Below are 12,549 nucleotides of genomic sequence, written 5' to 3' on the forward strand. Positions count from 1 at the left end.
TATATATATATATAAGGGGTTGCACCAATTAGTCGACTAATTGACTAATTAGTCGACTAATATATTCATTCCAACTTTGTAATTCCATGCTTTGAAATTGGATCTCTCTCTTTAAAAACTCCTGCTCTTTCTGAAACTAGTAACCTTCAGAATCGTTACTATTTTTACTTCACTGAGAAGTTGCTCCCATAATGAGCTCAGCAAATGTGACAGTTCCACCAGATGCTTGCTGATTGCTCCTGGCTAGTCTGAAGGAGCGGAATGGAGTAGTCTTAAGGGAGGGCTAATCTTTGAGGATGGAAACAATAAAAAGGCACCATGTGCCTGGAAAATACATCCCCTTTAAGGAATGAGGATGCCAATTGTTGTTGAACTGCTTAACTCACTGGATGGTGAGCAGATCATACACCCTGCCAGGACTTCTAACTCCACTGGAGTCTTTCTAAACATTTGTCTTGCTGGTGTTTAAATTTCATGGAACTTGTAAAAAATGTATCTGAAAAAACAGTTTTTCATCATCCCAATGATGATTCCTTGGAAGTAATCAGTGCAAAGTGGTGCTCAAGGAGATCTTTGGTTTGAAAGTAAAATATTTAGCTTTAATTTATAGCTTTGGACTTATTGTGTCACATTTTTTTATTCTATCTTTCATTGCATGTATCCATCCATCTCTGTTGCCACATTTATTTGTCCATCCAGCCCTTCATCCTTTCATCTATAACTCTAGATCTATCTATCCTTCCCATTTACCATTTATCATCCCATCTGTTTCCTTCAGTTCATTTCTTTGTCATCGCCTCCTTGTTCCTGTTTTTGCAGGTTCCATATTGAAAGTTATATCACTCTTTACTTATCTACCATAAAACCTTTTTTTTTTTCTTTTTTTTTTCACTTTTCTTCACAGGGAAGAAGCTGTTTGGAGAAGGCTACAGTGGGCTGGAGTATGACTACAGAGGCCTGATCAAACTCTACAACTCTGTGGGGAACTATGAGAAAGTGTTTGAATACCACAATGTACTGTCCAACTGGAACCGACTGAGGGACCGACAGTTTGCTGTAGCAGATGCTCTGGAGGACGTCAACACGACCCCCCAGCAGACCCAGGAGGTGGTCCAGGCGTTTCTACAGGCTCAGAGTCTTGGCCCCCACCGCCCATGTCTTGGCTAACTTCCTTCTGCCCTCCTCCCCCCCACCAAACGTATTCCAAAATGGAGAAGGAAAAATAAACCAGGTTTTAGTCTGGTGAGACCACAAACAAGAGCCCCAATGTGATGCTTCTGTTGCTCACTGTGAATTAGTCAAGTAGAGTAAATGTGACCTTCTCTGGCTGGTTGGTTGACTTGATTGTCTCTGCAGCTGCCAGTACTCGCACAGACACACATGTAGTCATATAAAAAGGAAAAAGACACGACCATTAAAGCTAATTTGTTCATCATGCTGCATTTCTCCAGGAGGAGGAGGAAACCTTCACACAGCTGATGCTCCTGGCTCACTCGCCTTTATCTTCTCATGCTGAGAACCAGAGGACTTTTTGGGGGGGAGGTTAAGTTGGAGGGGCATGGAGTTCTCTGATATAACACCATGTTTCTTGGAGTGTGTACCTGGCAGTATGCGAGTCCTGCAAGAAGTACTTGCTCTAATCACATCTGTCGTCACAGATGGAAACAGTTGGCTATTTTTCACGCTCACCCAGTTAACTAATACAACACATTGTACTTTTAAGTTGATGGCTTCTTGTAACTTTTTTTATTTGAGTGGACATCAATAAACTCCTGCTTTGAAGTGCTTGTTAGCGTGAGAAAAGCTACAGTGGAATGTGTTAAACCAGCAGGCATGTTGTTACACATGCAACAGGCTTCATGTGTCTCTTTTTTTCAGTTGTTTTTCTCCCCCAGCTCAGTATGACATGGCTTCATTAAAATATCAACAATTTGTATGCTAAAATGTATTTGTTCCCTGTAGCCATTTGTTTTTGCTTTGTTACCCAGTCAGGAACTCTAAAACACAAAGGACATGCAAGGAAGTGAGAAGAGGAACCTATTTCATGTGCAAAATGTGTGTGTATGTGTGTGAAAGAGAGAGAGCAGGTGTGTTCACAAACAAAATCTCTAGGTGCCCAAATGCTCCACTGAAGACTACCAGCTTACAACCAGCTTACAGTTAACGGACTGTAGGGGGAGCCATACTTAAAAGTGCTTCATAAACTATTCTACCTTTAAGGGCACAACCAAGGGGACCAAAGATGTGCACGAGTGTGTGACTATTGGTAACCTGTCAGCTTGTCCATTGGGTTTTCTATCACTCCAATTTGTTGTACATCTCATTGCAACAATATACACGTTTCGTTCTTTCAAACTGACCGAGCCACCATCGAACCAGAGTCTCATCTGTCCTGCAGAGCTGCTGGTGTCCCACAGAAACAGAAGAGGCTCAAAATAATATGGTGTATAATATTCATAAAAGCAATTGAATATGGTTGTAGTCAAATTACAAAATATGCCCCTCACCAGACCTGAGTTGTTCTTATAATAGTGGAGTATGTTCATGTTTTTAATTTTAGTTCTGTCAGTAGTACTGTATTGTACAGGAGAACATGTTGGCTGTGAACTAGATGTGAGCTGCTTGCATTGACCTGTACAAAATTGTGCCAAACATTATACCCAACTTTTTATTTTTCACCATTTTGTTGCCCTCTGGTGGTTAAACTGTGTAATGGCATCATGAAATGCTGTTTTATTTATTGCTCAACTTAAAATCAGTGAAAGTATTTGTTCCCTGTTAAATATTGAAACTTTGACAGAAAAAAGTTTATTGCTTTGTGAAACGTTGTCATGCATCATTTCTGTCACTTAAAGGTTCTGGCAACAATTTGAAGACTATATTTTGGAAGTTCTGGGATCTATACCTGCAGTTGATGTTTATGGAAACCCTTTGTGTTCCACCTTAATTTTAGATTCAGTTGATCCTCAAACTAAATGAGTTGATGCTGTCAGAGCAAAGTTATTATTGAAGACCTCTGTAGCTGTGTAGGGAAATGACTGATGGCATGTACAATTTAGGCCAAGCCAACAAGTTTAGACCGTATCTACAACATGAGTAAAAATAATGCCTTGAGTTAACACTGTAGTGTTGGTGTTTTTTTATTTCTTTATAAATGAAAAAAAGTCTTGAGCTTTGTCTGCAATATGTTGTTTCACACCTTTTTCCAAGTATTCCACCTGCTTTTAGGCCCTTTCACTTCAGATACTTATGTTTTAACACATCTCTGTGGGCTTAACCTGTCATTCACGAGAGGACCCAAACTTGGGTCCTCTCGTGTGACAACCTGTGAATGACAGGTTAAGAAGCTGCATAAACACTCTTTGCAACAGATGGGTCAAAAATGTAGAGTTTCCTTATATTTTAATTGGAACAAGTCAATCCTTATGCCCCTGTACTTTAATTCTCATCAAAGATTGTAGAAGCTCTGAGTTGTTCACAAGACCTCCTCTTCTCATGCAATGGGTTTTCCCTACCTGTGAATGTTGAGGAATAAAGGGAGTGTTGGTGCAGTGCTACATGGTAGATGAAGGCAAAGTAAAGCTGTGACCCCCCCAGCCCAGTAGTCTCACCTGCTCTTTGGATCAGGTGGTGGATACCAAATGCAATGAAAGGATGTTTTCACTGTTGTTCTGTTACTGCTTCACTGTTAGATGAAAAAAAAAAACATTAAAAATGTATATTACTGGCCACAATACATTTTCTTCTTTTATTCATCTTTAGCCAAATTCTGCTTTCAGGATTTCAAATATTCAAATATTTTCATTTGCAAAATAAGTAAAGTCTCAGGAGAGGGCTGCTCTGTGATGCTAAGTTGCTTCTCAAAGGTGGAACTCCATCACTTCTCAAAACAGGTGTTTTGAGCAGCTGAAGTGTTGCCATGGAGATTAAAGATTTTTTTTAAAACATGCTTGAAAGAATCAGGGCAACACTTCAAGGTGTATTTTTGATTAGGGAATAACAACATGATGCAGATTTTACATGATACTGCCCCTTTAACTCTAGGTTTACCAGGCTCTCTGGGAACTTCTAATTAGTAACCATTAACCTTCTGTCTTCTTGGACAAGAAATATGACAAACAGGTCCTCTTTTAGTCAGTGGCCTCTACTGAGGACCCTGAGGTCACTGCTCTTGGGACCCTTGCTGTGTGTCCTCCCTCTTCACTCTGTTTCAGTTAATTTACTGCAGAGAAGGGACTGGGTGAAGGAGAATTTCATGGTCCTTTTCTGGAGTAGAGATGTACAGGTTAACAAATGAGAACAGCTTTAGTTCTCCTGGACCTATGTGGTTTTTATAATGCTTTATGTTGTTTAGTGAAAGCAGGAAGGAGTTGGAAGAGAGTCTAGAGAAATTGATGTACACTCTGGAGAACGAGGTGTGACAGGTAGTGGAGGCAAGTCACAATGCTTGTGTGGATCAGAGGAAGATGTGTGGAACAGTGAAGCTGCAAGGGGGAGAAGTCCAGAAGGTGAATGAGTTACTAGGGGTAAACAAATTTCCCACGGTCATTGAAAGCAGCACTGACAAAAGCAGCGTAACGTGCAGCGCAGGATGTGAAATTTTAAGCTAGCGCTACAAGTCTGCAGTAGTTGTCAGTCTAGGAGGAGAGACTTTAGGTGGTAGATGTAAGCTAGATCATTTAGGAGTAAAATCTGTTTCTGTGGCAGCAGTTTTCTTCAACAGGTCTTTGTGTTTCTGTCGGCTGCATTATTTCACATCGGTGCACTTTGTGTCGTTTCCAAGCTCAGGACCTCCTCAGGGCCTTGAGCAAAATTTGGTTTTGGGGCCCTCTGTTTGTGCTAATAATGTAGACTTGCTGGAGTCAACAGTCAGATCATTACATCATTGACACACCTTCTATAAACCTATTGCATTTCTGACAGAGCTCTTTACAATATATTCTATATGGATCTATCATATATGATATATTGGCACTGACTTCCTTAATTTTGGGTGAGTCATGATCGGCCGATAAGGTTTAAAATATCAGCCTCTGTCCTCTTCTGTTCTGCAGTGAGAGGTTTGACTGACAAACCGCCCCACCAGGTCATGTCTGCATGTTTGCAGTTAACAGTAGTCAACCCACTGTTAAAAACTCAGTGACTTTTCTTCCTTGATACATTTGGCGACATTTCAGACAAAAAATTGGTATCCAAAGTCAAAATCGGAAGGTCAGGCTTTTTAAAGATCAGTAATCGGCAATCGGCCAGAAAACTGCAGTCTCTGCAGCCCTAATTAAAATGGAATACATACACACATATTTATGACATTCTTTGATTAAATTAATTTTTCTTAGGTGTAATTACAATAACTAAAAATATAATTTATACCAGGAGTCTTTCTCACCTGAGTATGTGGACTGGTACTGGGCTGATTCTGAGCCTTCAAATTATTTTAATTGGAGAAGTTTCATATAACTTATAAGTTGATGTAAAACTAATGTTTGTTTTAGATACATAAATTATCATGCTCACCAGCAAACAACATATCACCAACTACAGCTTAGAGTAGCTCATTGATATATTAATGCAGTAGCCACGTAGCCTGATGTAAAAACATTTTACTAGCCAATGTCAAACATTAAGAAATTGTAACTATTGTTATTAACCGTTAATCAAACACGCCTTTTTGAAGAAAAAGTTAAGACTCACTTTCACACAAATACAAACATTGTAGCATAAATGTTTGAATCACATGAACAGAATCAATGCTGTGCTCATCATTGTGATGCGAAGAGTGGCAGGTTTGTGGATTTGAGATATGGAGCAATTCTTCTAAAAACAGAACAAAAGTGAGAAAAATCAGAAAGAAACAGAGACTTCTCTGAGAGTTTAAATTAATAACAAAATTTATTATGGTGCAGCAGACCTGCTGTCCTTAACCTTAAGTTAGGTTTAATTTGTATTAATGCTTGAATATTAATGTTTATTAAATGTCCCCTTTAAACTATTGAGCAGGGGTGAATCCAGGAAGTTTTGAAAGAAGGCTAAAAGGGGCCAGTAATGATCTTGGGATGATACACCAAAAATAATGGTTAAATATGCAAATGATAGAGGTCACCACAATACCATCAAATAGGTACAAATCTGGGCCATGCGAGTAAATTGTCCAATATGTTTCAAAAATGTTCTGCTTGAGACACTTCCACATCCACCAGTTTAGCAGATGGAATTCAAAAGTTTTCTGTATGTCTGTGAATTAATTTTTACTACAGCGGGCAGATAACCCGCTGTGGCGACCCCTGTAATAAGCCATGCTTCTATTTTACACATAGTAAAGGTAAAGACAAAGGTAGTTTTATTTATAAAACACATTTTCAGCAAGGGACTTCAAATTGCAGTACATACCATGGCCACTAGATGCCGCTGTGTTGTGAAGAGAATGTGGCAAACGAGCCACTAGGTGGAGCTACTCTCACTACTCTTGAGGTTATATATAGTTTGTTCAGTTATTCGAAAATATTCTCGGAAACAGCTCAGTTATTGTGCACACAGAGAAAAAACGCTGTTTTGCCCCAATGAGAATCAGAAATAAAATTACTTTTTGGGTCCAGTGAGGCCAAACTAAAGTCTGTGTCTATCACTTCGTTCCTGTTTACAGACGTTGATCAACTGACCTGTAGAGTGAGATCATGTGACATAGCATAGAGGCGTCGCTGAAAACATTCACCCGTTCACCACATAGACACACCGCCAGGGACCCGTTTCACAATAAACAGAAAAGGCAACAGTTACTGTCTGAGCCGCTCGGGAAGTAAACGCTGCTTTCCTCAGATCGCAATGAAACGAGGGGAGCATGGGGGCTAAAGAGTCGAGGATAGGATTCCTGTCGTATGACGAGGCTGTCAAGAGAGGTAAGCCGAAAAGGCAGGACCCAATTCCACCTTAGCTAAGCTAGCTTAGCTGCCTGCGCTCAGGCTAACGGCTTTAATAGAGACACCAGGCCACCTGGTAAAATTCATGGCTTTAAAATGACTGCTTAAATGTACTGTTTTGGAGTTGGACAAAGGTGAATTCGCCTCTTTTATTGCAACTGCTTGGATATGGTCTCCTATTCGGCTCGGATCAGTTATATATATCTTATTAGATTTTTGCCATATGATGTGTTTATCAGTAGCTATTGCTGGGTTTTCCGCAGTATTCTGCCCACGAAATGCTGTACGTTATGCTACAGTTGAAAGGGTTTAAAACAGACCGCTTGCGAATACATTTGTTTTAATTTATATTTGCTAGACATTTCTTCATCCTGAATAGATGTATTGTTGTTTCCGATATTGCAGTGGGGCTGCGGGTGTCTTTTGCGGCGTGTGTATTTACATATAAACAAGGTCAAGTTAAATTGGTTGGTTGTCGGACAGTGTTTGGCGTGGCGTTGTTTCCACTAGAAGAAAAGCCTTGTTTTTACAGTTGGAGCTGGACTAAGGAAGAGGGCTGTGTTGACAGCCAGTATGAGCTTCAACAGAGGGACGTAGCTCTGAAGCAATAGGGTTGGTTCACTTAACTTCACCGCTTGATCTAGTCGCTGCCGGGGAACGTTTACCTCTTTACTATCGCTAGCCTGTATGTTTAATGTGAAAGCAGTTAGCTGACTTGCAACTAGGTTGCAAGAGTGGGGGACACTTTCAGACTGTTTTGGCCTCTGTATCATTTGAAGCTGGGTATGGACACGTGCTAGCTGTGTTAGATCTTATTCAGTTTGGGGTTAGGGTATGTAGGCGTATTAAGCAAGCAAATATCACACTTAAATATTTCTTGTTAAAAACTGACATAAAAACACTGGAAGTCCATTAGACTGGCTAAATATGTTGTTTGCTAGAGATTGAATGCATGACACCTGAAAGGTTATTTCTCAAAATATTCCATTTAGGCATTCTGCAGCAGGGCACACATTGAAATTGCATTGCACTTTGGGCTTTAATTGTGTATATGAAATATATATTTCCATATTTAATTAGTTATTTTTTGGTGGCACTAGTTGCAGACATAGGTGGACAGAGAAGGGAGAGGGAGAGACATATTACAGAGGTTCTAAAGATGGGGATTGAACCTCAGACGGTTGCAGTGAGGACTAATATCCTCAATACATGGGATTCCCACTCTTCCTCTGAACCACATTTGTTTTTCAGCTTAACTTGGACAATACTGTCTGACTAATTAGAGAACTTCTTGCGGCTGTTTTTTGTACTGGATTATGTTTAAAGGAATCATATTAAAATACAATTATTTTACCTTTACATCACACTTTTTCAGGTTTTTATTTGTAAACAGTTTTGAAAACCATAGATCACTTTTTGTTCTTAAATATTATGCAATTTCTCTTGGTCTACGATATAAAACATGCCAAAATGTCTTGCTTAATGTTAGAACCCTGCTGCAGTATGGAGTCCATGCCGAAGTTGCATTGCTGCATATATGTGTTCAGAACTGTGTCCTATATTTGAGTTTCTACCCTGTAGACCCTGAGAGAAAGTATGGGGGAGCTCTGGGATTGATTTTATAGTTTACACCTTTTGTGAGCTGAATTGAGCTGAATTTACCTCCATCTTTTCAATATCCTTGTGTTCTTGTTTAGGGATGCCTTCATCTCAAAGTCATTCCTGCTCTGCATATCACCTACAACTACACACAGGAAGACTCAAGTTGTTCATCAAACACTCACAGGCTGTGGAAGTGTCCAGCCACCCAGCCCAGCCTTATCTGACCAGTCACATGGCAGCATTCCTAATTCCCACAGCAGGCTTGGCCGCAGCAATGGCTGATTCAGTTATCTCAAAGGTGCACTCTGTAGGCATAACAGTGGTTGGTTATCAAGAATCCTTTTGAAAATGTTGACTTTCCAAGATTATCTAGACCTAATTGATTCAAGTTGGTTACTGCAGAGCCGATTGCTCACTTTTTGATGGGTTTTCCTGACAGACCCTTAAGGAAAATGGTTTTCAGAAGGAGTCAGAATGATGGCCCATCTTTCTTTGAGTGTTGCGCTCTCTTCTTTGTCCATGTAACAGCTAATCCTATGTGTAAATTAGTTTTAAATTGCTGATCAGAGTACAGAATTAAATGTTCCCTACTGTAGTGACAGTGTAATTTGTCACTACAGTAGTTGAGCACAGTGCGTGCGCAGTGTGTCAGCGGTGAAAGTCCACTTCCTTTTCCCAGAGTATTAGGTAACGGGGTGATAAAACATTCACTCAGAAAGGGAAGAAACTTTCTTATTTGATTAGTAATACGCTAGTCTAACATACGTGACAAAGTTCATTTCGAAAATAAGTTTAAAGGTCAAGGCTGCACATGTAACTAAGAGAGTACTCAAAGTTCACTGATCTGAGTTGATCACAATGACAGATCTATTGGAATAACATAGATGAATTTGTCTGTTGTAAGGGGCAAAGTTGATCCTGCTATTGGCACAAGCTACTGGCTCCAGATTTACTCATAAATACTTAGATACATTATTTATCACTATTTTAGATTTGCATTGGTCATGGTGGCAACATTTTAAAGCAGCTCTGTTACATTAGTTCTGATTTGTTCTTTTTCTATACTTTGGTCACAATTTCTTTGTTCCAATTGTTGCATGTTTGAACAATTTTTCCTCTGATGTTTCCATCACTATTACTGTCCCCTGACCAAGCAAATATCACATGACCAATCTCACCCCTCCAAGGGTTTCCCACAGTGTACTATAAGTCTGGCGGGCCATCAGACTTAACCCCACCAAGCTAATCATTGTTTATGCTTCCAACTGTTAAATTATGAACAATGGCAACATAATATAGTCAGTATGTAAACACATAGGGAGACGAAGGTCAGGTTTATTTTTTTATTCACCAGAATGCCATAACCACTGTCTGCCTTTACCAGGCTATGCACTATCAACTTCAGCGAATAAAGTCACAAGACAAAAAGTTTATGTTTTTATTTTAATTATATTTTTCTTATGTTTACCTTTTTTGAAGACTTTATAGTTGGTGTTTTTTGTATTGTTAATATCTTACAATAACACATAATTACCTAGTTATATTTTCAAATTTTCTGTCAACTTTAAACTAAAAAAACACACTGGGCGGCTGAATTCAAATCAAATTCAAAAATACTTTATTGATCCCAAAGGAAAATTAAATTTGCTAACATTAGAGTGAGTTCCCTAGTGCCTCTACAATCAGGCTTAGCAAGTATTCTGGGGCAAACCCTGAACCCCTTTCAGTATGTCAGCATGTATCCTACAGTGACATTTATGGTTGTGTAGGATAACAAATATGGCCACATTCAAAATAGCTCTTTAGAGAAAGAGTTGTTTTCAGCAGAGCCAAAAAAACATGCAGAGCTTTGCTGAAATGTTTCTTGCAGATGTGTTTAATGTAAAGAAAATGAGAGTTTAGTTTATGGAACACCAAACTGACCACAACTTGTCCATATTCAGGCTGCAGTCAAGGAAAGCAGCAGGGAGAAGAATGGTTTGAAGGCATATTGATCCATTAAAAGAAATGGATGGCCAAATGTTCTGATGGTTTATAGATAAATTCTGTTTCTAGCACCATCATATAATCAGCATACAGTAGATAGCGTATGCTGCCTGTACTGGAGCTAGTTACTAAACTCATTAATAAGATACAAAGCATTGCATGAGTGTCACTGTTGTACTCCATGCACATATCTGTCAGCCACATGCCCATCATAGCATAATGAGCACATGGCTAATTAGCATAGCATTAGGCATTGACTATTGAAGCTTATTTCTAAACAACTTTAACTGTGATGACATGGCCGTTGTTATTTATGCACACTATAGCATGAATAAAGCGAGAACGACTCAGCAGTATGTGAATGTGAGCGAGACGGCTCCATCAAAGGAAACAGCAGGTCCATCCCAGCATTTTTCACAAATGTCAGTTCTACTAGTGAGTAATTTGTTGATTGTGTAATTATTATGATTTAAAATATTTGACTGAAACATTGTTTCTGCAGCTTGTAAAATAGTTTCTGGAAAGCATAGCTGCCTATATAAATTTTATTTTTATAAAAATAACAAAGGATACTTGTGACATATAGAGGTGCCAACAGAATTCAATCTGATTGTTGCTTTTTTGTACATTTATTTTAACAATCATTGTTATAATTTAAAAAAAAATTTGATGTCAAGTGTTCTGAGTAAGTCAGTCTGCTCTGTTTTCACTCTAGTTAATCAATAAATGGTTATAATCTGATGTCGTTTAAGGTGTCATGAATAAAGAAATGAAAGAGTGAAAAAGAGCTGACAGGAAGTCGAGATTTACTGGCTTGCGGCAGTACCAGGAAGCTACATATCTCCATGTCAAGTAACAGCCAGTTAATGGTTAAATTAACTGGCTGCTCTGAAGTGCCTCATGGAGAAGAAAACCTTCCTTCCTTACAGCAGCAGCTGCTGACTGTAAACATGATAACAGTTGATGATGTTAAGAAGACAGAACTGTATGTCACTGTTAGAGGTGTTGACTCATCTTGTTAGCTTATTGCTATGATCCTGTTTAGGTTATAGAGTTCTGATCTGTTGCAACATATAGAACATTCCCTTGTTAATTTTAATTCTACATGTCTTGGAGCATGTCTTTCGAGTATGCACATGTGAATCTCAGTCATTCTGGTTAAAAAACGTCCACTGGTCTGATCAAGGAGAATCGAGCTAATGTGTGTTTCTAGATTGCAGTTTTTCCAGTAACACTTTGACGTAATATTTGATCCTTGGTGGTCGATCACCATACAGTGAGGTATGGTGATACATTCTTAGCAGTAAGAATTTAGCCTTACTGTTACATTCTGTCAGACATGTCAGTGGGCTTTTAATAGCCTACTTGATAAACCACTGCTTTGCATTTTTACCTTGTGCTCTTTGGGTCGGGGATGTGGATTTGCCTACTGTTGCTACATATACTTTCAGTAGAGTTTTTGCTGGGGAACTTGGGCAGGGAGCTGCGTGGATTGTTTTGATTTGCAAAGCAAATTGTTATATCAGGTGGTATATTTTCAAACTGGCTGCTGGAGTCAGAATATTCCAGGTAATGTAAAACTGACGTGATTCTGATTGAATCACATGATTTTCACGGTATAATACTATCTAGAAGGTTTTTGGGAGTTTTTATTACGCATAGCAATACTACCTTTTCCCTTTTTCTCCTTAGAGTTACACCGGGTAATGATCAAGCAGATATTAGATATTAGCTGGGTTTCACACATACACACACACACACACACACACACACACACACACACACATATATATTAGTTACAACAAAACTTTGGTGCAAAACAAAAATCTCTTTACCTATTAAAATAACATGAATTTATATAAATTCATGAGTTGTCTTTATGCTTGACATAAGGCAGTGCTTCTCAATTCCAGTCCTCAGACCCCCCTCTCTGCATGTTTTAGATGTGCCTCTATTTCAGAACAGCTGTTTCAAATGATTGCATGGCCATCAAGTACTGCAGAACCACTCGCTAAAAGAGGAGACTTGCATTTTTATTTGTTTATTA

General features: G+C 39.0%; 2 protein-coding genes across 3 annotated transcripts in view; both read left to right on the forward strand.

Annotated features, from left to right (window-relative positions):
• appbp2 (amyloid beta precursor protein (cytoplasmic tail) binding protein 2) overlaps window positions 1-3,119 on the forward strand; it is a 24,747-nt gene extending 21,628 nt beyond the window's left edge. The window contains exon 13 of the mRNA XM_007565562.2: window positions 905-3,119. Within this exon, the coding sequence (XP_007565624.1) occupies window positions 905-1,167 (263 nt within the window). The 3' untranslated portion in view covers window positions 1,168-3,119. The remainder of the gene's footprint in view (window positions 1-904) is intronic.
• Window positions 3,120-6,562: 3,443 nt separating this feature from the next.
• Window positions 6,563-12,549, forward strand: part of usp32 (ubiquitin specific peptidase 32) — a 69,622-nt gene continuing 63,635 nt past the window's right edge. The window contains exon 1 of one of the 2 annotated variants that reach the window (XM_007565563.2): window positions 6,563-6,893. In XM_007565563.2, the coding sequence (XP_007565625.1) occupies window positions 6,836-6,893 (58 nt within the window). In that variant the 5' untranslated portion in view covers window positions 6,563-6,835. The remainder of the gene's footprint in view (window positions 6,894-12,549) is intronic. The other variant, XM_007565564.2, reaches the window with a different exon arrangement.

Source organism: Poecilia formosa, unplaced genomic scaffold, assembly GCF_000485575.1.
Source record: "Poecilia formosa unplaced genomic scaffold, Poecilia_formosa-5.1.2 Scaffold179, whole genome shotgun sequence".
Classification (NCBI taxonomy): Eukaryota; Metazoa; Chordata; class Actinopteri; order Cyprinodontiformes; family Poeciliidae; genus Poecilia; species Poecilia formosa.